Source organism: Castor canadensis, chromosome 1 (assembly GCF_047511655.1).
Source record: "Castor canadensis chromosome 1, mCasCan1.hap1v2, whole genome shotgun sequence".
In the NCBI taxonomy this organism is placed as follows: Eukaryota; Metazoa; Chordata; class Mammalia; order Rodentia; family Castoridae; genus Castor; species Castor canadensis.
In genome coordinates, this window is record NC_133386.1 from 160,625,273 (window position 1) to 160,650,299 (window position 25,027).

Here is a 25,027-nt window from a genome sequence, read left to right on the forward strand (position 1 = left end):
TCATTACAATCTCTCACTGTTCAGGTTTTCTCACTGGAGGTCCCAGTGCTTTGTCTGGTATCTCTTGCAGACTCGGTAAACAGAATAACATGGGTGTTATTTGCTAAGTTGGGGCAATTTGCAATAGTAAATGGAGCTTTACGTGGTGGTTGAGTTGGGGTGATGAACTCAAATCCAGGCTAAAACTATAAGGTCATTATCACTGACAGGCAATGATATCTTTAAACCCTTTTAGTTGAAATTATTTACATAATTTTCTTTCTAAGTATACAATGACTTATGAGAACACAGAAGTCCAAGTGATACAATAAAATTAAATAATACAAAAGTTACCTATTTTTCTAATAAAGAAGATTTTCTTCCCCAATTCAGCATGTCCTTATACTATTAATTATAAAATTAAAAGGTAGACCATAAACAATTATGGACTACATAATAATCCTCATGACTAGAAAATGAAAACTCTTTCAAAGGAAAAAATGCAGTTGTGTGACACTCAAAACTGAATTAAGAACCAAATGTGAGAAAATCGAGTTGAAACATTAGTTACATTATTATAAATCCAAAACCCGATGAGATCCTCATATGCCACAAAATCCCATTATCATTTGAACTCTTGGGCTCTTCTGGATGCTGGGAGAGTTTGTACATTTTCAGGTCTCCATGCCTGGGATTGATTACTCCCTCCTTATCTTGCATAGCCCACTGAACCTTGCTACCTGCACTGACTCTCAGAGACTCACCTATTTTACTTTGCTCAGTCATGGAATATCATTTGTATCTATACTTACCACTTATTTCATTCTGCAATAGGCTAATTCTTCAGTCTGTTTCCTTCATGAAAAACTTTCAAAGGAAATACTGTGTCAAATTCATCTTTGTATTTCCACACTATCCATCTTAGATACTAAATAAAGATTCCTAAATGTTGAAAACAATATAAAACCACTCTGAAGTGAGGTTGGGATATAAGAGAAGCATTCCAAAAAACATGATCAGATTCTCTATCTGCTCTTTTACTGATTCAAAAACTGGTCCAAATACTTGAAAAATAAGCATAAAAACAAAAATCAGTGTACTTGTTTTGAAATCATAAAAATTAAAGTTGTGGAATTTGCCTATTTGTTTTGGAAAAAGTTAGTGTTGGTATTCATAAAGATATCTGTGTTATTCCCATACACAATTTTGTTCCCCTTATAAACTCTGCCTTAATGAAAAAAATTAATGCATGGTTTGGCAGTTCTCATAAATGCCTTCTCTGCTTGCTCAGCAAAGAAATTAAACTAAACCATAAGATATAAATCATATTCATCCTTAGTATAGAGCCCAGTTTTATTTCCTTGCCTTCTGTGTTTCTAGAAGGACCTGAGAACTCAGCACATTTAAGGCTGAGTATATAAGATTTTATCCATTATATTACATAGTTCTGAGGAAAAGTGCCAAATAAACATTTTGTAGCTACTCTACCTTTGGGTAACACCTGCTTCCTGTAACTCTACAGAAATATTCTTACTAAAAAATAAAAGCATTTTAATAGGTGGTATCATATTTTCTGAATAAAATTGTGGGGAAAAATACTCAAGAATGAGGAATAAAATGTATAAAAGAAATGGCAAAATTTTCATTTCAGTCATATCTATAGTTTCTACAAGCCGTAAAACAATAGCATATACTGGGTGCTGATGTCTCTTTGAACTCTTAACTTAGATATCTGGTCTTAAACTTGATTATATTTTTTGAAGCTTGATGCTTATAAGTTGCAACTATGTATGTCATTAACAGAGGGAGTTGGTAATTTCCCTCACTATTGTCTTTAATTTGGTACATGACAGGTACCTGCAGCAGTTAGGTAGCTTTGCCTGAAGTATGGAATGTTGAGAGAAATATCTGTGGAATTGGAGAGGTTTGAAGAAATATAGCATAACAATGCATAATTCAAGTAAAACATAGCTGTTGGAATTTTGGGAAAAAATTGTAAAGCCTTCTTAGAAGTAAACCTTAAGCTTTCACAAATCTATAACTGAACAGCATTAACAATGGGAAATGCTCCCATATTTTATTCATAAGCCCTAACATGTAGAAGCTAAAGAAATTTGCTACCAATGGAGAGAGTTACAGGAAGTTCAGGTTACAGGGCACATTATAGAGATATTGCTGATTATTTCCCATTAGTGGTGGTTTCTCATGATGTGTTTGTGCATGTTGTAGGTAGCAGTAGGACTTGTAGAACTGCATGCTTTTATAGCTTATGTTGGACATAGTCATTTTAATTCATTAGACTTAGTATTTTCTTACCCATTTCTTTTCTCTAATTTTATTTTTATGAAGTTTTTTGAGAAATTCCTGAGTCCAGCAAAGTTTGATCACTATATTTCTATATTATGGAAAGAGTGGGAAGGAAGAAGCATTATAAAAAAGAAATTGAAATTGGAAGAATACAGGGGTGAGTAAGAAGAGAAGAATTATGAAAGCATGAACAAGGTGAAGAAAAGGAGTTGTTCAGTAAAAACGAGCCTTTCATTTCTTCCTGTTTATAAAATTATAGATCTTTTGGATAGAGGCATACAACACTCTGGCACTGGATAGATAAAAGACAGGAATCTTTGTTACAACTCCAAGTGACAGAAAGCTGCCAGTCAGATCCACATCAGAGGTTGTAACCCAGGACAGGTTAACAGCAAGCTGGAACAACCTGAATTCTGTTCCCCAATAATGAGATAAGACAAAACAAAACAAGTTTCCCCAACATTTTTCCCATTTTAATAATTGGTCTCATAGCTTTTGTAATTACTTTCAAAAAATCTAAGTGTTCTTTTTGTCTGTTACTCTTCCACATACAAACTTATCAGCCAGTTATGACCAAATTTAAACAACAACCTGAACTGAAATTCATAATGAGGGGGTGGCAGAGTGGCTCAAGTGGTAGAGCGCCTGCCTCGCAAGCACTTAAAGATTGGTATAGTAAGATTTTTGCTTAAAGGCATAAGAATTGTAAGGCTTGGCTTGGTGGCTTTGTAAAACCAAGAACCACCTAATGATTTATCTTCTTTAGGTCATCAAAATAAATAAAAGCACGGAGAGTGTAGGTTTTTAGACTAGTATTCACTAATCACATTGTTCACCTTTTTCATAAGAGGAAAGAGGATGATAAAAAAGAGAATTGCCATTCAAGCATATACAAAGTCCAGTTACTTACCGTAACTCCATGACTATCCTTCTGATCTCGGTCACTATCCCCTTTTCCTTGGATTATTAACAGAACTGCCAGATTTCCCTGGACTCACCATGCTCCATCCTTCTTTACAGTTTTCTCCATGAGAAGTCAGATTGATAGCTACAAACTATAAATCTGAGTGTGTCACTCTGCTTGTGTGTGTCACTCTTGCCAGATAAGCAAAGTCCTTACAAAGATCTTCTGGTCCTTACAAAACAATTATGATTAATGCAATTCCTGTCAGAAAAGCTAAATCTCTTTTTTTCCCAGGCCAATTTAGATAAGAGTTTATGAAAATCTAGGTCTTTGGGAAGTTATGATAAATTATTGAAAGAGGGTTTCAAGAGTCCAGAGGTAAGGGGAAGCATGGAGACCTTAAGCTGTTGATGTCCCACTGGCAACAGAGAAGAGCCATATAGCAGTGGTATAGCTCAAGTGGTAGAGTACCTGCCTAGCAAGAGTGATGTCCTGAGTTCAAACCCCAGTACTACCAAAATAAACAAAAAATATGACAAATTAATCTCATATTATTTTCTAACTTTAGGTTAGCATGTTCAACTCTTTGAATTGCTTCCATTCCTTCTGATCTAGTTCCTAGAATGGTTTCAAGAATTATAATATTCATTTACAATCTATGGGCATATCCTTTGTTATACAATGATTTTACCAACTCTTTCATGTATTTCCTTATACTCCTTCTCCTTCACCCTGAACAGACAGCACTAATCAATAAAAGCATAGTACCCCTACTTTTGACTCAGACTCATGGTAATTCCCTCTGAAGATTGCAGGCAGACACTTTCTACAGATTTCAGACTCACTATTCTTGGTCTACACTTTGATAAATCTGTCATATCTTAAATACAGAATATATAACCACAACAGTTCCAATAATTTATTTTGAAATAAAATCAAAGTTTTAAGTGAGGTATGTTTAATATTAAAGGACAAACTCTTTAAAAACTCAGACATAAGAGATCCTCTATTCACTAATGTTTTACTATTAGCTCTGGTAATTGAATCTAACTCTGGTTTTTGATTAGTATATTCTTATGCTAACTCCTGTTTTGGAGTCAAATTCTTTAGACGGTTTATCATTAAATCTGTGGCCAGCTTCTTATTAAAAATAAAGATCTGAAATCTTCCATAGGGGCTCTTTCAGCCCGTTGTTATTTAGTTTGCTCAGGAATGGCACTAAGTAAAATGATGCTTCTCTGATTCCCATCTGTCCTTTCCTGTGACCAAAGTAAAGAGAAAAAGAGATGATTTTTGTGTAGGGTTTGAAACTTTTTCTTGACTTTTCTTGTCAGAAATTTTCTCTCAAATGTCTTCTGCTCTACATCTTTTTTTTAGCACTTTCTACAAGGTGCTGCCATTGTGCCCTAAGGTCACAGGTATTTAACTTAATTCTGTGTGATATGGAACCCTCAGTACCAGGGGCCTTGAGGTAAGATACCCTATACAGACAGTCTTCTATTTTCAAATATGATCTATTTATTTTCCCAGAGGATGTTACCACATTTAAACATGTGAATATTAATTCATTCTATATTATCTATGAAACTAAAAATGTTGATGTAGAGACTCTTCTGACCTCTTTTAAAAAAGAGAAAACTATATAATGATAGAAGGCAGGAAGGGAGAGGAGAAAGAAAGGAGGGAGGATAAAAAGGGAGGAGAGAAGGAAGGGAAGAAGGAAAGGAAAGAGGGAGGGAGGGTAAGAGGAAGGAATGGATGGAGGGAAGGATGAAGGGAAGGAGGGAGAGGGAAGGAAGGCAGGAAGGAAGGAAGGAAGGAAGGAAGGAAGGAAGACAAGCTTCATTGCTTCAAATTCCTTCCCATTTGTGTTGTGAAATTAATACATACTTTATAATCAGTGAGACTCAGACATCCTGCCTATGGTGTTTAATAGATTTAAGATGTTAGGGAAAATCTTTAAAATCATTTTCCTATTATACTCCAAGTTCCTTGTGAGCAGGGTGTGAAAAATTTACCTTTACTTATATAATAAATGCCTAGAACACAGATGGTTGGAGAATGAAAGAATGAACAAATCATTAAACCTCTGTATGTCTAAAAGGGAATAAAATGGAAGGAGAGAAAGATTCAGGGACTGGAATCATAAGATATTTTCATTTTCTCTAAGGATTGTAATATTCTTAGGAGTTCAGGTGATGAAAATCATTAAGATGCTTTAGGTGCTCAATTAATAAAATGTCTAACATTCATTTTTTACTTTCTACATTAGTAGGTAGTAAGCTAAATATTTTATACACAATATCTTAAGTAGTGCTTAAGACATGTGTACGAGAATGTGGTATTTGTTAATCCCACTTTATAGATGTGAAAACTGATTGTTAGAAAGGTTAAATATTTTGTCTATAATTTTGTCCATGGTTTTATCTGTCTTCAAATCTGGACCTCTAATTACAATGGCAAGTGTAATGACAATTATTACTATTACCATGCTTATGCCTATTCCTTGAAAGCTTCTGGGAATTTTGATTGGGGAGATGTAGTGGCTACTGTGATTATCTTCTGCAGAGAAAAGCCCAACTGACCCTCACCCTTTCTGTGCAGTTTATTGACTTTGGGTAAGTGGTATTCTTTGTGGCATTCTGTCTGATCTACTATTTGGAATATCAAATTCCAAATAAGATTATTTGAAGGCTCATCTCTCTTAAATACTTTATATAGATCATCAGGTAGCAAATATTCCAAATTCATCAAATATGTGAAAGTTCCAATATTGGAAATCAGATAGCTTTATAATCTTTTAATAAAGCAATCCTAAATTTGTCATTATTAGTGTCCCTGCAAAGTAAAAATCTCATTTATAATGCCAATTGTTTTATCAATAAAGATGAAAATTAAAAGTTTCAATCAGTTCTCTTTTAATGAGCAGACCTTCCTTCATGTATCTCTCCCACTACCCAAAAGCACCCACCTCTTCTTCTTCAGGTATTTAGTGGTGTTATGGTTCATTTATTCATCCATTCAATTATTCAACAACCTCAAACTTGTATATAAACATGGATAATCTATCTAATTCTGGGTCTCTAGGATTTACAGTTTACTGGGTGAGATAGATGCATGAGGAAATAACTGTGATACTATTTTGCAAATGAGATATAAAAGAAATGACTAAGTGTTCAGAGCACTGATCACAGAAGCTCAAGCAGTATTTCTGCCAGGGAGATCAAGAGAACCCCAAAAAAGGTGACAAGTAAGTTTCCCCTCAAAACACAAATCTAATTTCTTCAGAGGGAGAATGAAAAGAGAAAAGATTTTTTTAGTTATGAGCAAAGACAAAGAGGTACAGAGCATAAGATGATTGGAATGTTAGGACATTGCATCATGTCGAGTCTACTGGTGACTAACATCCACACATTTCTGCTTTAGATTTTATAATGAAGCTATCTGTTCATTGATCCCACACCTCAATTTTGATTGATTTCCTTTTAAGCTCAGTTTTCTTACAGTCAGATTTGTTTTGAGTTGCTGTTAATGAAACAAATTTAACCAGTCTCCAATAACATGTCTTTTCAATTGAATGGCATAACAGAGACTAGCATAGTGCCAAATAGAAAAATATGAGTGCAATAACTTAGCAAGGTAAGGACTGTTGGTCAGTCATGTTCAGGTTCTGTGTGTCTGAGTGTGTTTGTATGTGTCTGTTCCATAATGTATTTCTTATTGTGGGTCATGATTTGCAAAACTGAAAGCCACTGTGGTAGTAATATTTTCTACTGCTTTTCATTGCATGCACATTATATTGGTTATGATTAAACCTTGAGTTCAAATCAACCTTGGTTTTTAATGAAGTGGCAAGTGACATAGACTGACCTCATTTATAAGCCTGGCACACAGGCAAGCATCTGTTTTAGTGAACTCTGGTCACATTTTACTAGATGAAATACTTCTAGCTTAGGAATGAAACCATCATTTGTTACATTATTTTTAACACTAGTTTTCTATTCTGACTTTCCAAGTACAAAATTAGAGACAATAAATAAAGGTATAAACAACTGGCAGTAAGCTTCATAAGATACTGCTTCTTCTTTAACATTCATTCATGCAATGATTACTGAGTGCCTACCACATGTCAAAAGGTACTGTATATGTTGAAGAGTCAATAGTGCAAAGACAGTCAAAGTTATGGAAATAAGAATATTTTTATTAAGCCTTTAATTAAATTTGAGCTTGTTTGTATAAATATATATATATTTGTGGTTTGCTAAAATATGTATATATATATATGTTAAAATTTTAATGTTAAAATTAAAATTTTGATGCAAATGACAAAGATACATAATGCAAGAAAGTGTTTTAAACACTCAACTCCAATTAGATAAGGAAGTCACACCACATCATATACTGCATAGACTATTTAAAACTAGATGAGACAAATTACGTATTTCATAAAGTGATTTTAATATATTAAAAATCGCTTGTGGAAAAATTAGAAGACATGTACTTATACATATCATGTATTTTGCAAAAGTGTAAGTCTTGGACAGTAGGGAATGAATGCCTATGCTACTGTTTATAGTACTTATAAAAGCTTAATGTTTCCCACAGAGAGGAAAGCATAGATGTTTTTAAGTTGCATTTTAAATAGGGACCAAACTTTGAACTTTTCTCATGAAATTTCTCTCATTTAATTTATGCTTTATAGTTTTTTGTTTTATGAATTGTGGTGAAAGCAGTAGCACTTATTGTTTGAAATATCAAAAATCAGTCTCTTTTTAAAATTCTTAACACTTCTGTAATTATCATACTAGGGCTTGTAAAATTCATTCTCTTTGTGTTATGACATTGAAAGAAAAAAAAAATTATTTCTCTCTCTCTCTTTCTCTCTCTCTCTCAATTGCAAAGTAATTGAAAGCCTATACCTTACTAAGCTGGTATGCAGGAAAAGATAAATGTATTCATCTTGATGTATTTCCATGAAGTGTTTCAGTGAAATCTAAATGTAAATAGGTTTTCACTTATTATGTTGCTTTATGTATTACATTATTTCATATATTTTTTCAGTATTATTTCATGCCTTCATTATGTTATTTGTATCATTATTTCCACTCTTAAGTCTTTCATTCACCATCTTTAGTTGTTCTTTTACAGCTATTTAAGAATGTAAGGATTTCTAGGTAATCTTTTGAAATTTATTTTACTTACTCTACTCAGTCTCTGTTTCCATGTTCTTAAACTTAGTGGAAAGTGTCCTCTAACTTCCATCGTGGCATTTGTCAAAAATGGTAATATAGATTATTCCCTCTGGTGAGAAGGAGAAAGAAAAAAGTGGAATGTAACATATAGATGAAGAAAAGAAAGAATTTTAAAGCTCATTTAAATTGTCTTTTTTTGTTTTTTTAAGTAGATGAACAGAACAAGTTTGGGACAGTAGCAAGAGTGTAAAATATCAGAAATATCTAATAACCTAGACTTGCAATATTAAAGTCCTTTAACTGTGATACCTTAAAAAGTAAAAGTATGTTTTCTTTAAATTTGGCTTGACTTTTTTTGGTGTCGAGTTTTAAGGATATAGTTAGATGTCTTTCATCTCACTAAGTGAAACATTTGCTTTTTTTTTAACTTTCCTATCAGACAGGTTACAATTGAATCAGTTGGACTACAGTTTCTAGGTTTCTAAGAGGAACAGTTGGGTTAAGACCAGATTAACCTAAGACGATTCTCCAACAAAAAAATTATCTTTGACAAATATATTATGAACAAAAATATTGATTTTGATAAATATAAAAATGAAATGGGAGTTTTTACACATGCTAAGAAGATTCAAATGTAAATACTATTTTAGTACCTATTCAGAAATCTTGCAATACTTTCGTCATCAAAAAAATATTCAGCACAACTCTTAGATACTAAGGGAAGAAAATGCATATAATTTGTTTCTCCTGGTCTTTTCCTTTTGGCTTTTCCTAAAGCACAGAGGATCTAATATAATGCCTAATTTAAAATTAAAAACACCTAGAAGGGTGGTTATGGAGAGGAAGCGATTTTGAATGATTATGCTTTTCCAGTGTCCCTGTAGCCCTCCTTATTTTCCAGCTGGGTTTAGCATTATCTCTGAATCAACAAAACCCAGTACCTTACATTTTGCTTTTTATAGCATCAATATTGAATAATGTGACCAGAATATTTATATCTGGGGAGCGATTGGATATCAAATTTTGAAAGGCCAAGGTGCTAAATTTTTTTAACTCTTATTACGTACCCTGAAAATGGGCAAATTAACATTTATTGGATGATGATGTCTTGATCATGAAAAAGGTATCAAGGATGTTGACTTTTTACTTAAATTGAATAGGTTCAGAAACTCAAAATACTTTGGAGTTCTAGGAAATTGGATTGGTCCTTTATTTACTCAAATTCATCAATGACAGTTCTGTATGCTTTTTGTTATTTATGTGTATCTCAGCAGTTACATAGGCTTTTTCAAAATGCTGTTTAATCCTTAAAATGAGGAATGACTTTTTTTCATTTCTTTTGGGATGCTAAATAGGAACATCAAATTGAATGAAAAAAAAAAAAAGCTTGGAGTTCAGTGTTCCAAACTTTGCAATCTGTGTTTTCTCTCTTTATCTGTATTTCCATCACAAGCAAATAACTGGGGCAATTTCTGGAGGTTTTAAGCAAATAACCACTTCCAGATGAAAGCAATAACAAATGGAAAATGTATGTTTCAGTTATATCTAAAATTATCTATATTATATTGGTTTTATGCACTTACAAGCGGTTCCTATTTTTCTGGTGAAAGATGTGACGATAAATCACCAACCAATTTAAACATGGTATCCAAGAGCGGATCAGAGTATCTGTGTCACTGCCATCATATTCTTTGGATGGAGAAATACTTGAAAGTGAACATGTGAAGAGTAGGAAAGTACGATGCTTTTCATCTAGACTCCATGGGAAGTGGTAACCAGACACTCGCCAGGAGGCCACTGTACATCAGAGGTGAACCAGACAGCTGAACATCTGTCCACTTCATGGAAGATTTTTCATCTCAGAATACATGTCCTAATAAACAACAGTTGGATTAAATCGTCTATGATGTTCAACATAATCCTGAACTACAGCCGAGAGAAGGAAGGGTAGAATTGCATTTCCTTTTGTAAAGTGGAAACAGCCGTGAGTGCGGCCTCTTCTAAAATTCGACATTTAAAGAGCATTGTAAGACATCAAATTCTTCAATTTGGAATAAAGAGTGGCCGAAGTTACTGGAAAGCTCATGTCTCTGAGTCTGCAAAATCACAGGCCAGGAAAGAAAGACTTTTCTAACACCCAATTTTAATACTGTGCTAAAGCCATTGACTCTGTTAAAACCCCAGAGTTAAATATGATCCCCCCTCTCCACCCCCTCACCCTTTCTCTCTTAGGTTAGTGTTTGGGGGACAAGGAGGGGCTGGAGCTTGGCCCCAACCTCGGAATTGCTGCCAAGGGCTTGTAATACAATCTCTCCCCATTTGAAGGGTAAATCAGTGTCAATTGCATTTGCTGTCCACCAGAAAAAAGTAAGCATTTTACTTCCGTTCGGTCTATGTGGACTGATGAAATGTAGGAAATCTGTTTCTGGCAAGGGGAAAAAGTCGTTTTCCCAAACAGCACCAAGAGGAGCCATCACAGAAGTATGAAGAGGGGCAGTGCGGCTATAGCTGCTGCCGCTGTGCGGGTGGGGTGCGGGGAGCCTCTGCTGCAGGACCTGCGCCTGGAGGGGGCCGGCCCGCGGAAGCTGCAGGAGCCCAGCCCGGAGCCCTGGCGCCTGTGAGCGCAGCCAGCAGCCCAGCTCTGCACCCGGGGGTGAGCACAGCGCGCCGGGCCAGCTCTCCGCAGACGCCAACGCCAACGCCAACGCTGCAGCTTGCGCGCTCCGCAGCCCGGGGTTGCAGGAGACCCTGCGGGTCTGTTTGCGCGGGAGCAGCGGGGGGAGGGGAAGGGAGCCGGTCCTTAACAATAACCTCAGGGATGTGGCGGGGACTGGGGAGACGCCGGGACGGTTGCACAGGCTGTGTTGCTGAGAGTGGTGGTCACTGCCCTGGGTGACTTTCTGATTTCCTAGAAACAACCATGTGTTCTTCTTCCCTATTGTGGAACAGTCCAAATGACCGCAGCATGAAAAGCCAGCTGAGACCGCCCAGCCAACCACCGGCCGCAGAGAGGATTTGTAATTAGCACACCGAGATTATAAATGCATACATATGCATATGTGCACAGGGGTGTTTTGTCGTGCACGCTCTGCGTTGTCTGTTGTTGGAGGAGAAGGGATAGAGAGGCTATTTTTAATCTGTTGATAGTGAATGTTTGCGTCAATGAGGCCAGGATGGGAGGAATTATTTGGAGTGATAATTGTTTTGATGAGTTGGATGGTGTTGAGTATTTTTTACATCTGTGAACAAAGGCTAGCCTATATACCAACAACTTTTGTAGTTTTGTATGGTATCTTACTTTTGTTTAGCTCAAAGAGTAGACTGGAGTCTGAACTTGTTTAGGGAGCAGAAGAGCTTTGGAAGCATTAATTATCTTGGCAAAATCAAATTGTATCAGTTCAGTATGGTAAATTGCAATTAACTTTGCCCATGCAGTCAAAGTTTTTAGTGTCTGAGACAGACAGGGAGGAAAATCAGGAGTTAGCAGATTGTTTTCTATATTTCAACACAATTGGAGGTGGAAGTGGGTTATTTAATACTTTCCTCTGGTTAATTTTTTCTTTCTTTCTTCTTCTTCTTCTTTTTTTTTTAAATCACAGCCTTTACCCTTTCCATATTCTTCATCTTCATCCTTTTACAGTCAAGACTTTACAAAACTTTACTCTTACCATTTCCCCACCCATCACTCAACCTCCCAATCAAAAAGCTTGATTAACTGTGTATGGGAGATCTTATACTGAGGAGGTAAGATTTGCATGTGTACAGGGACACCCATTTGGCCTCCCAGGGTTAAATAAAGGCTCAGACAGTTTGGATGTACCAATCAGACAGAGGAAGTCCTCCTTTCCTCCCCACCTGTTCCCTGAGGTCCACAGAGACAAGACTGAAAACAAACCCTTGTGCTCATTGCTTCTTTCCCCCACCTCTTAGTCTTGTGCACACTGATTAACCACAGCTGGAATCTGATTTGCCCATCTTGTCTTTGAAATTGATCAATGAGCTCCTTCTCAAGGAATGCTTCCTCCTAACCCTGGAGAAGGTGATGGCAGTGATCCTTTCCAAGACGGGTGTTCAGGTTATGACAGTCTAAGAGAAGGTAAGGGCCTGAGGGAGGAGGATGGGGACAATAAACCTTTGCAATGCCCATTGAGCTAGTACATAGGACTGCCTGAGAAGTTTCTGACAAGGATAGGTAGTTAAGATTTTAGCCTCTTTGCTAATAAGCTGTGGGCTTATTTCTTCACTTTATTGTTAAACATCCTGCTTTGATGATGTGGACTGTGCTGTACTGGGAAATAAATTCACATGGCAAAATTTAATTTACCTAGTGCAAAAGAATTTGTGATTGCTTCTGAATTTTTAGTGTCTTAGCCAAACCTTAAATTTATAGATATGGTAAAATGTCAAGTCTTAAATTAACCTGCAGTGTGATGTGTATTTTAGAATTTTGCTTCAAGTCTGGAAGTATGCAATGTAGACTCTGGGAGTCTTTTGAAGGCCTATATTACCTTGGTTGAAAACAGAATGATGAGACTCTAATAATTTGTTTATAGGGATACTCTTGTTTAAAACTTCTGCAGATGTTGTAATGCTATTTTGGTATTTTTGTGGTTTTGATATTATGCCTTAGACAAAATCTGCTGTTTCTTTTAATTTTTCCTGAGTAACTATCAAGGTTTTCCACTCAATGTTTTCTGACTAAAGAAAAGAGCTGGAGTGAAAGTAGAAAGTATCTCTTGTGAAAGTTGGTAAGATGCCTATGTAATTTTCTGTATTAAATGTTTTCAGGGTCAATTCAGTTGAGTTTTTAATAATTTTAGCCCCATCCATGAAGGGGCTAAGTGATATATCTATACATATATATCTTTATATAAAGTGTTTCTATATGTATGTATGTGTATATATATACACACACACACACACACACATATATGAAACTCTCCTAGTTACAACCACATTAGAATTAAGTAAATGAGAAGTTTTCCAGCTATGAACAATACAAAATAAATCTCATGGATTAAGCTTTATCTAATCAGCCCTTAAATTTTCCAGTTAATTAATTCTTGATACTTTTCAAAGTATGTTTTAATTTAATCTGGCAGAAGTTTAAAAATCTGTACTACATTTTTTGGAAGAGTGATTTTGTAGTACTTATGAAAAACAACTTGAAAAACTTCCTGATGCTGTGAACATACAGAAAAGCCATTCCTACTTGTTTTCATTTTTTGGCAATGGCTGGACAAGAAAATGGTTTTGTAAGTATACCACAATTTTATTCAAGAGAAATTATCATGGGGCCATGGGATAAGAAGGAGATACCTGAAGAGAGTTAGCATTACACAGATTGGGCATCAAGAAGGTGGAGAAAGTTTTGTGATTGTCCCTGAATTTTTAGTGTCTTCGTGTGAATCCTAGCCAAGGTTTCTTTTAATTTAAAGATTTAATTACATAATTAGATAAACTAGCATTGAGTGCTTATTTTTGCCTTTATGTTTGGTAATTTTAAAAATTTGTGTACAAGTTGCTCCTCTTACAGAAGTAGAGGTCTCATTGGAAGATTTAACTGAGAACTGTTTAAGTTGTAGACCTTATTTTCTGATTATATCATTAGATTAAGATTTTGTATCCATATTGGTTGTGAATATATGTCTTTGTGGAGATATCATTGCTTAGCAGAAATAAATCACATGGAATAAAATACAATGGTGAAAGAACTGTCCTAGGTTGTTTATTCTTTGAGTCCAGCTTGTAGCTGGCATTTTCTCCTGCCAGATTTTGGAAGAGTTATGGGGTTGAGACTTCTGTTTCTGTTGTTTTTAATTTTGTTTTAATGGTCTATTATTTTTGTTTCTGCATCGTTTGTTCACCTGTAATATGCAAAACTGGATAGATAGAGGTCTGCAGATTAGAGCAAAGGTTGCCATTAAGGATAGAACCATTGACTGTGCATCACTGGAAACCGGAACTCATAGATTTTAGTGGTGAGGGAGAGAAAGAGAAAGACAGAGTGAGAGGAAGAGAAAGAAAGATATAAGGTAGGGCAGTAGTGATATCCTCTTCTTTATATTGATGAGTATAGCATCTCCTTATCTTAATAACTTAAGATCTTCCCTCATAGCTGGGATGACAGGAGCACACTAGCACACCCAATTTTCTTGTCAAGATGGAGTCTTGCTAACTTTTTGCCATGGTTAGCTTCTAACTTCAATCCTCCTGCTCCTTGCCTTCAGAGTAGCTGGGATTATAAGTATGAGCCACCATGCCCAGTCTATAGCTAATGGACTTTAACTGGTATCAAAATGCAGTATAATTTATTACCAATTTTTAAAAAATGTTTATAAATTTTCATTTTAGAGTTCAGCATTTCATGCATCATCATTGGGGGAACATTTTCAACATGAAGAAAACTTGGGATGTTTTTATTATTTATGGCTGTGCAATTGATTCTTTATCTGTTAGAAGTTCTCCCTCTTCTCTGTTTTCTTTTATTAATGATTTAGAGTTATAGATTGCAACTATTTTGTTGCAGAATTTATTTCCAAAATGAGTCAGTGGAAGTTTTATTTTGGCACATTTCCTGATGGTTATGATTTATATTTTGTTAACATTGGATTTAAAATATATGCTGAGCACTGGCACAAATATTTAATCCTCATAATTATCTTTAAAATGATAATTTCTGATGTATGCAGTGAGGAACTCAGGTGCAAAGAGAAACAATTACTAAATGGTAAAGTAGTTGGGTCTTTATTTGATCCTATATCTTCTGATTCCAGTATTATATCCAATAATTGATCTCTTAGTGAAATATCAAAGACAGTAGTGATATAAATTTATCTTGTTTTATTCTTGCTTTTTTTTTTTGGTTCTTTCCAATTTATTTCCAATGTAACATTGCAATGTATTTTCTCTAACATGTCTACAGTCCAGAGATAGGCCAGCAACCATTTGGTCATGGCCAAAGCACATCTCTAGATGGCATGAAAGAATCCTTTTTCTTTAGAGTCAAAATTATGATGTCTCCAGATGGAATTCTGGACCAAGAGACTAGACAGTCTTTAAACATGTGATATTCTACTCATGGAGTCATTAACCTTCCCTTCTTCCTTTGGGCTTGTTCAAGTCTCATCATATTCATAATTGTTATTCCAGAATCACTTCTACTAGGGAAAGAAAAAATACACACACACACACACACACACACACACACACACGTTCTTTTAAGAATTTTATATTGAGTTTCTGCATGTTTTTCCCTTTAAGTTTTATTTTTTAAATTCCAAATTCTGAGGGCTGAATTATCCTTTTTTTGATTGACCCAGAAAGTTTGTAAAAGTCATAGTTTTGAGGACTTACAGAAATCTTTAAGTTCTTACTCTTCTCAAAGTTATTGGCTTTAACACCAAAATTATCAAATTTTTAAATATTTAGATTATATAAACATAAAATTTATTGAAAATAGCTTTCAGTATTTAGATATACAATTTTTTATTCTTCCTAATATAACTTTTTTGAGTCTAGTGAGTAATTAATCATTTCATTTCCCATCTTTAAAATCTACTCCTTAACATCATTTGTAGGTGTGAAAACTTTTGAATTAATTCAAAAGAAAACTGAAATGATATTTGTAATTCAATTCATCCAGAATCATTCAACATTAATTAAAATTTTTAAAGCATCAAATTCTGTACTTATCTTTTTATCTGGTAGCATCATTTGTTCATAGCAATTTAGTCATTTAAATTGGAATCTACTTTACCATGGCATAAATTCCTCCAGTCTCTAAATTTTGATCCTGTTAGCTGGATCTATTTTTGTGTTTTCTGTCCTTGTCTCAGACAAATCTGAGACCTACACATGGTAACGTTCAGGTAATTTACCATGTTATGGGCAATTTGCTGGTGATCTGAAATATGAAAAACAGATCAGGAGAAATTTGTTTGACAATCCTAATTCTTTCAGAAGGAACTTAAGCAGAAGAGGCCTCATTTATGACAATGACTTTAGGTTTCTGTATAATTGTCATATGTTTAATTGTTTAACTTTTGCATGTTAACTACCAAGTACGCCTTCTTTCTCTCACTTTGGCCTCTTCTATATAAGACTATCCTTGCTTCCCCCTGACTAACATTTTGATTACAAAATATTGAAATGAAATTGGTTAATTATTCTTACTGCTTTTACTTAACAATCACTTGTTCATATTAGAAGATAGCTTGAATTACATTTCTGGCAAAACACAAGACAGATTACATGAGAAATAAATGTGCCACTGTCAAGGAAAATAAAAACTTCACTGTTCAGAAGGAAGGATTGTATCCCTCTGGCTCACTGAAATTGTTACATGCCATTAGGCTGACTGTAAACTATCCCTTGATGAATTCTGTGCTGGACAATGAGCTTAAGAATCTGAGGTGTCTTCTTGCTTTTATAGAGCAAAATAGGACTCTGATGCTTAAATGGAAGTGACAGAGCACATAATAGGGAGTAGGTAAAGTTACTGAGCAACCACATCTCATTTTCAGGAAAGTAGTGGGAGAGATTGTGTCTTGAGAAGAAAGACATTTTAGAGGTAACCCTTTTAAGATTTCAATTAGTTATTTAAATGTATAAATCATGTGCTTAAATGTATGATTACTTAAATGTTTGCTTCCAAGTCTAGCCAGGCTATAAGAATCCTAATCAGAGTTTTGCTTTGCTGTGAATGGACATATTTTTGAAAGAATTGGTATTAAAAACGTTTCAAGTTTTGGGTATTTAATCACAGGATGTGGAGAAAATGTTACAACTTTTTATGAATAATGTCATCTGGGAGAGAAAAAACAATGGTAACGTTCTAATTCTTATACTGACAATTTAGTACATATGACAAGGTGTATTGAAAACAGTTCACATTTTATACTGCTTGATTCTAGATAAATAGATATATGGAGAATATTTTAAAGAAAACTCTATGGCAATATTTTCAAAAAATTACTCAAAAGAGTAATTGCATTAGAAATGATATTGTGCCTTAAAATTGTATGTTTATGATACATTTTAGGTATTTATTCACTTTCCAACATTCTTTCCTAATATTTGGGAGATGGTAACATTTTGAATTTTTCTAAACATCATATCTTAGTTTTTCAAAAGTAATTTTAAAAGAAATTAACTTGTACTAAATCAATTACAGTTTTAGATTAACTAGAAAGGAATGCTTATGCAAAGTTTCAAAGAATCAAATCCCTGAGAGAGCATACAACTTACACTGGTCACTATAAAAATACCATACATATTGAAAGATAGCTGAAATCCCCATGATGTCATATAAATCTTAATTCTTGCCTGTTGAACATATTTTTTCATTGTCATTCAATCATAATACATTTGACTGTTTCATATGCATACTGTATTTGTGACAGGCTAGAATCCTACATGTTGTCAAACGTAATTTTGTCATTTTAGCTGCTTCAATATTATTCAATATTACTTCTGTAGACTCGGGTCATACAAAAGTGCTAAATTCAAGGCCAACTGTATATTCAAATACCTTTTCTATAATTCAAATAGAGGATAGCAATAGGTATGAGGTCATCAGGTTAATGAAATTGTCTCAATTTTTTTTGTCAGCACTTGGATTTGAACTCAGGGCCTTTTGTTTGCTAGGCAGGCGCTCTACCACTTGAGCCATGCTCGTATTCCTATGTCTCTTTTTAGATCGAAAGCAGTTAGGTACTTCTACTCTAAAACTAATTGCGAATAAAACCCAGTATGTAAAACAAAGCAGGAGGATGAAAGCATAAAAGATGACAGTAGGGGAAAACAAAAAGCCCTGTTACAATTAGGGTACAGTTCTTGGATTGTCAGTATGAGTGCTTGATTTATCTATTCTGAAAAATGTGTCTTTATGGAAAGAATACTAATCTGGAGTATGAAGACTCAGATTCTAGTTTAACTCCACTGTAATTTAGCTATATATCTTGGTTAAATCACATATCCTTTATGGTTTTTGTTTTCTGTGAGTTTGAGAATTGTAGTAAGGACTCTTTGAATCTACCTCCTATCTTGTCTACCACCCACATTTCAATTGTGAGTCTCTGAATGCTTGGGCCCTCTCCAATGAACCAAGTACTATGCTTACTCTTTTAGGTAGTAGTCAAGAATAATTGTTACGTGTTTACAAAAAATTGTGAAAATACTGCCACTGATAATATTCAGTCTTAAAATTCTGTGGAAATCAGTATTTCCAATAACCCAAACAATGGGAGTAAGAAATTTGACGCTAAAATCTTAATTCAACCACTTTTTATTGTGTTTCAATAAATGACACTTTTTGCCTTAGCAGCTGGCCCTTTCCAGATATATTGTTTTATACAAGCTAAGAGTCTTTTGTTTGATTTTTAGTTTGACCTTTGCTGTTGTTACAAGTGGTTGGCTAAAAGTGAGAGGACCGGCACAGATAAAGCAAATAATGTTTCATGGGGCTTAATAATTAATCACATGACTTGTCATCAAAAAATCCCACAAATCTGCTTCATTACTATATCATGGTATGAAGATAAAAATCTTCTTCAAAGAAATCTGTAAACAGAAATTGCTCTTTTGTTTCCAAAACAGGTATTTTGAGCAGATTGATAATGTGTACTGCTCTGAGCCCAAAGGTACGCAGTGGACCCGGCCTGACTGATATGCATCAGTATAGCCAGTGGCTGGCCAGCAGACATGAAGCTAATTTGCTGCCGATGAAAGAAGATCTAGCCTTGTGGTTAACCAATCTATTAGGTAAGGTTATAAGATATCATTTTGTGAACAAAGATAGCAGGGTTTTGTGTGTGTGTGTGTGCGTGTGCGTGTGTGTGTGTGTGTTTTAAGGTGTCTTTCACCTAAGCATGTGATAGCACCTTGGAAAGAAAGACTTTCACTATTTGAATTTTTCATCTGGGAAACTTGAAGCATGTGGAAAATTTAAATGAATTTCCCAATGTCTCTCATATTAACTGTGCTTCATAATTCCTCCATGACACACTGAAATGTGAAAATATGTGGTCCAATTGCTTATTTCATTTCCATGCTGGGCTGATTTATTTTTGACTTTTCTTTCATGTAGCTGGCCAGTTTGACCTATTCTTTTGACACTGTTCATAGGCCACAGTCTTTGTGAAATCTAGCTTCTAAAACTGGATTTCTCTGCCCTACTTTTATAACACACCTTCTAAAACTGCTGAATACTCAAGCTCAGGAACAAAAACATCCATCCTTTGTCCAAATGACTAGAATCATTTAACCTTGAACTAAAATTTTTCTTTTTAATTTGCCTTTGTTTTTATGTGCTTGTCTGAAAGTATTGTTGTTGAGAAAAATGCTACCTCATGCTAAAGCTACCTCTTTTATGTCTGGCATAGTCACAGGATAAAATTTCAACCATATATATACATGTATATATATATATAAAACAAGATTTAAATATTGAGTAAGCATATATGTGTGGTGTTTTATCATATTCAAAAGGGATTTCATCAACACTTTCATTATTTCAGCTGTCCTTCAAGGTTAGTATCTTTACTGACTCACTGATGTAACCAAGGAGCTTAGTGAAAAGTACCTATCTGAAATTTTAACAGTGTTTTCCAATGTCTTAGCATGTTTTAGCAAGATTTTTCCCTGCTCCCCATGGTCATAGGGTTTTGTATGACTTTTATATTTATTTTCTCCTCTTTTTAGTTTTTATCTTACAGTTAGATGTTTACATTTTTCTTCATGTGTACACAATGTTGTATACACTTTCCAAACATGAGTATGCACCCTTTATAAAAGTGCTCAGCTAAAGGGTAATAGCTCAAAAGTACAGAAGACACTCACCGCCCCCCTACCCTCCCAGCAAGATCCTTTGCTATACTGTGGCACTGTTTCTACCAGAGGGAAAGGGGTTACCACTGCCTACAATTTGTCCATGCCAAGGAGAAACTTTTTCTCCCTCAAATAGAGGTGGATATTTTAGCTAAAACATGGATTTCCTTTTTTCCTTTTATCTTTTAAGTGTTCACTAATGATTGTTATATTAGTAATTTATTAACTTCACATCTTCAGATATGAGCTATCACAAGTATCACAGTATAGAAGTTAAAGGGATAGGCTCTGGAAATAAACTGTTTGTGTTTGAACTCCCACTCTGTTGCTTCCTACAGTGTGATCTTGGGAAAGTTACTTAATCTCTCTGTGCCTTATTTTCCTCATGTGTACATCAGTAATATAGTAGTATCTACTTTATAGGTAAATGTGGGGATAAATAATTTAAATACATATAGTATGTGGAACAGTAGCTGGCATATAAGGAAAGACTTGTATGTTGTTATTCCATTTATATAGTTCAGTAAAATTATTGATTTAATTTTGTGCAGAAGTTCATTCACTTATTCAACAACATTTGAGTTTGCAGCAGCATAAAGTATTGTTATAAAAAATAGACTCTGGAATGAGAATGTGCCTCAAACCCCACTTCTGTCACTTACCATGGGATACTGAGCAAGTGTCTTCTTGCCCTGTGCCTCAGTTTTATTATATGCAATACCGATACCAACGTTAAAGAGTTATTGGTGGTGAATGAGATCATGCCTTTATAACAAAGTATTGCTCATAATAATCAACCAGCAAATAATTATAGCTACTGTATTCCAGACACATTCCTTTAGTTCCTAGAAGATAGAGTGATGCTTAAGGATAGTCATAGTACCTATTCTTAAAAATCTTGTAGTAGACTAGCAAAGAAACACATTAAATAAGCAATTGAGTATGCAATCCATTAATAGGACTTGTCATAAACAGTAAAAGATATTGGTTACAGTTAGAACATGAATTGAGGTAGAACAGTACAAAATATCAAAAAAGCTTGGGAAAATCCTTGTTAAGGGACTTATATTAAAACAAAGATCTGAAGAATGGTTAACAGCTAGTCAGACAAAGCATGGCACAAGAGTTTTGGGGAAAGGGAAAGGAATGTTTGAGAAAAGGAGGAATTTGATCATTTTGAAGAACTAAAGGAAAGCTCATGTCATTATCACAGAAAGAGAATTTTATGAAACTTGGGGCTGTATCATACACTGCTTTGAAGAGCATACTATAGACATTATCATTTATAGTTTGGTCAATGAGGAGGCATTGAGATGTTCCAGTAAGGGGAGGTGTGATTAATTAGAGTATTACCTGAGATAGAGGCATGCCCCAATGTCTCAGGACATCATCATAGATTTTTTTTTGTTTTAGTAAATGTGATCACTTACAAAGTAGCTTGATCAGTGTGAGCAGCCCAAGAGAGCCTCAAAGAATGGAGTCAGTGTGTGTAATGGAAAGATCCTTGGATTGAAAGTCAGGAGACCTGGCTCCTAACTGGGCATCAGGAGACCTGGCTTCTGGTTTTGGCTCTACCACTCAGTAGGAAATTTGCCCAAAGTCATTCAGCTATCTTTTCTGGGCTCTGTGTCCTTAACCATAAAATGAAGGAGTTGGATGATTTCTAACATCCTTTCCAACTCCAGAGCTCTAAGTTTCCAAGAAATCTATCTCTTGAGAGCCAGTTTTAGGTAGTTGAGGTCATTAATATGCATAAGCAAGAAAAATAAGATTTATATTAATAAGTGACTTTTCTTAAAGAATACGACTTAAAAAATACTAGTAGTTTTAACACAAATGCAGTTGATGGTTTGTGAAATTTTCTCAGAAAAGGAATCCTAGAAGAATCTCAAGATGTAGCAAAATATCAACTGTGAGTTGACTTTAGTTCATATGAAATAGACAGCTAAGAGAATTCACCTTTATGGTAACTTGGAAGATAGTGTAAAAGCTTCAGATTGCTTGAAATATTAAAACATTGGATATGTTATGTACTAGAATGCTGATAATAAGGAGAGGAGGAATAAATGCATGGTATGTTAGAAAATATTTTCCTTACACATAATATATACACATAGTATTCACATACTTTGGAAATAGAACCATTAAGGTAAGTTTAAAAATTTTTTATCACCAATCATTTTATCACTTCAGAAATATTTGCAAATTTTTACTTATACAGCTCTTTCCCGCTTTGCTTTTTATCTACTTAAAAGTAAGAGATGTCTTGAAAGCATTTTCAAAGTTGTTTTTATTTCAACATAAAGTACCTGAATTCTTTGGTGAAACAGAAATTTCAGTATGAAATTAAGCTTTTTAATTAGGTTTTACTATTTTGATATAGATCCTCACTTGTATGTGTCTCTGCTTCTTTCTAGTATACTTGCCTGAAATGTACCTTTTCTTTTTATATTTTTTCCAAAGAAGTGTTAATGATATTCTAATTCAGATATTTATGTCCTACTTATAAAATGTCAACTTTGAATTAAGTTTTTTAAAGTATATTTAATATATATTTGAATTTTAAAAATTCATGTAATCATATGTGCATACATTGTTTGGGCCATTTCTCCCCCCTGCCTCTGCCCCCTCCATCTCTCTCTCACTCCCTTTGCTTCCAGGCAATTCAATTTCTTCTCTAATTTTGTTGAAGAGAAGACATAAGCAATAATAAGAAAAAAGTAGCATTTTTGCTAGTTTGAGATAAGGATAGCTATACAGAGAGATTCCTAGCACTGCTTCCATACACATGCGTATTAAAACCCGAATTGATTCATCTCTATCAAACCTCTTGAAGAATAAATATGATTTGATGGAGAAGAAAATAAATTTTTGCTTCATAAACCAATGTTCACATTCATGCCTCAACTGTAGGTATGACATTGTAATTTTCAGGTTTCATATATTTATTCAGTCAAAATAATAATAAGTACCATGTTAGATTCCTTCGCATAGAGTTAAATTAGCAATAGTAAACTGTTAGATAAGCTAAAATTTATACATTAAAATATAAAATACTGGCTATTTTGTAATGGGTCAGCTAGTTTAAGTGAACAATAACTGCAGTAGCTAGGATTTGTTGAGGAATTTGTTTAGTCATATTGCATACCAATATGATTATGGGAGATCATTGTGTAATATTATCTGACTACTCACACATCTGTAGGTATTGCTATTGATCTTTTGGAAAATGTACTTTGCAGTCCTACTGAGACTTCTAATAATTGGGATAATGGATCAGTTTTGTGACAAATCTTCAGAAAAGTCTTCAAAAACAGTCATGAAGATCCTATCCTTCCCTATAAAAAAAGTCCTCTGTTATACAGTAAATATTGTCTTCTGCTATACATTGTGTTCTATTACACATTCAATATACACATTCCATCTTTATTGTAGGTCTTCTGTGGCTATTCTGTTTTTTGATTTTTTTTGCTTATGGACCAACTATTGCTCATTTGTTATTTAACTATGTCTTTAGGAAATATTAGAACATCAAATGTTTATACCAATAAATTTTGAGGACATATTTAATTGTTGCTTTATGCAAACAGCATGCTGTTAAATTAATAGCCCTAGATTATGCCAAGCACACATCATTCAAGGAGGTGGAGCACATACTGCTAATATGGTTGTCCATGGACTTTTGAAGATTGTTTTCTGACTTGGTTTGGAAATGAATATAGTAACATAAAGGTCACATTGTTTAGTTATCTGTACTTTTTAACAATTTGAAAATGATTGCTGACCTTTGTCTTCTATTAGCTTTGTTCAATAATATATGAATTACATAAGAGTATATTTGGAGAAAGTATTGTACTGAAAGTACTTTCAGTTATGCTGAATTGCTTTTTATTTACATTTTAAAGATTCACTATGACAGTTGATGTCATGATGTTTTTCCCTTTGTTGTCCTTTCTATACAAAAAATAAAATTCAGTTGTTTGCAATTTAATATGACCAGCACATGTTTTAATTTTTCAGGTATTTCTTTAAAAATGGCATTTTCAGTATTAAAACTTCAACATTTACTGAATTTGCTGCTGTTAAATCCACCTGCTATCCAAAAAGTTTGGAACAACTTGTTTTTTTCTTTTTTCATAACACCCTTTTACTGGATACCTATCCTGAATGATCCCCCATGTTCTTGGTGTGGTCAATAAAAATTTCTTTAGAAAAGTACTATCTTATGCTAGTTCAAAAGTTTTAAAGAAATGAGCTCATGTTCATGAGTTGATACCTTTCAGAATAGTTGTTTTCTGATTTTTTTGTTTGCCTTTTTCAGCAGAACCATCTTTGTCATTTTTAATATAAATGCAGGGTGAACACATGTGAATCAGTATGAAGTAGGTGCTGGACTAGGGTTTCTAATTGTAATGACTCATTTCCTATCTCACCACTTTCAAAGCTTAGTCTCAAAAATACTGAATAATTTCAGTTGAGATAGAAAATGCGTGAAGTTTGAGCTACTTAGTATGAGAAATTGAAATTGAGAGACTCAGAGGCCATAGGAGTAGAAGTTGATAGTACAGTATCTGAGTCATCCTTAGAGATTAATAGTATACCAGCTTTCTTTTGTAGTGACTCAAGCTCCAAGCTCCAAGGCAGACTTACCTTCATGTCCCAGCACCACTATCTTCAATTCCAAGCTGTTCTTTTTCTGAAAAGCTTTCTGTGGTGTTTATACAGAGAAAAAAAGACAACTGCATTAGGGAGAATGCATTGCTATAGGAAATAGTCACTGCATAGTTAGCAAATATTTAAGTTAGCAAACACAGTA

The 25,027-nt window shown here is 34.4% G+C and overlaps 1 protein-coding gene across 10 annotated transcripts in view; it reads left to right on the forward strand.

Moving 5' to 3' along the window:
* Positions 1-10,922: 10,922 nt before the first annotated feature.
* Gas2 (growth arrest specific 2) overlaps positions 10,923-25,027 on the forward strand; it is a 118,551-nt gene continuing 104,446 nt past the window's right edge. For 3 of the 10 annotated variants that reach the window (XR_012436133.1, XM_074042988.1, XM_074042982.1), the window contains exon 1: positions 18,873-19,146. Coding sequence is in view for 9 of the 10 variants with exons in the window: in XM_074042988.1 (XP_073899089.1) it covers positions 19,002-19,146 (145 nt within the window). In the remaining variant the exon portion in view is untranslated. Of the gene's footprint in view, positions 11,137-18,870; positions 19,147-25,027 lie in introns of those variants that run through there. The other 7 variants (XM_074042950.1, XM_074042957.1, XM_074042973.1 and 4 more) reach the window with 5 other exon arrangements.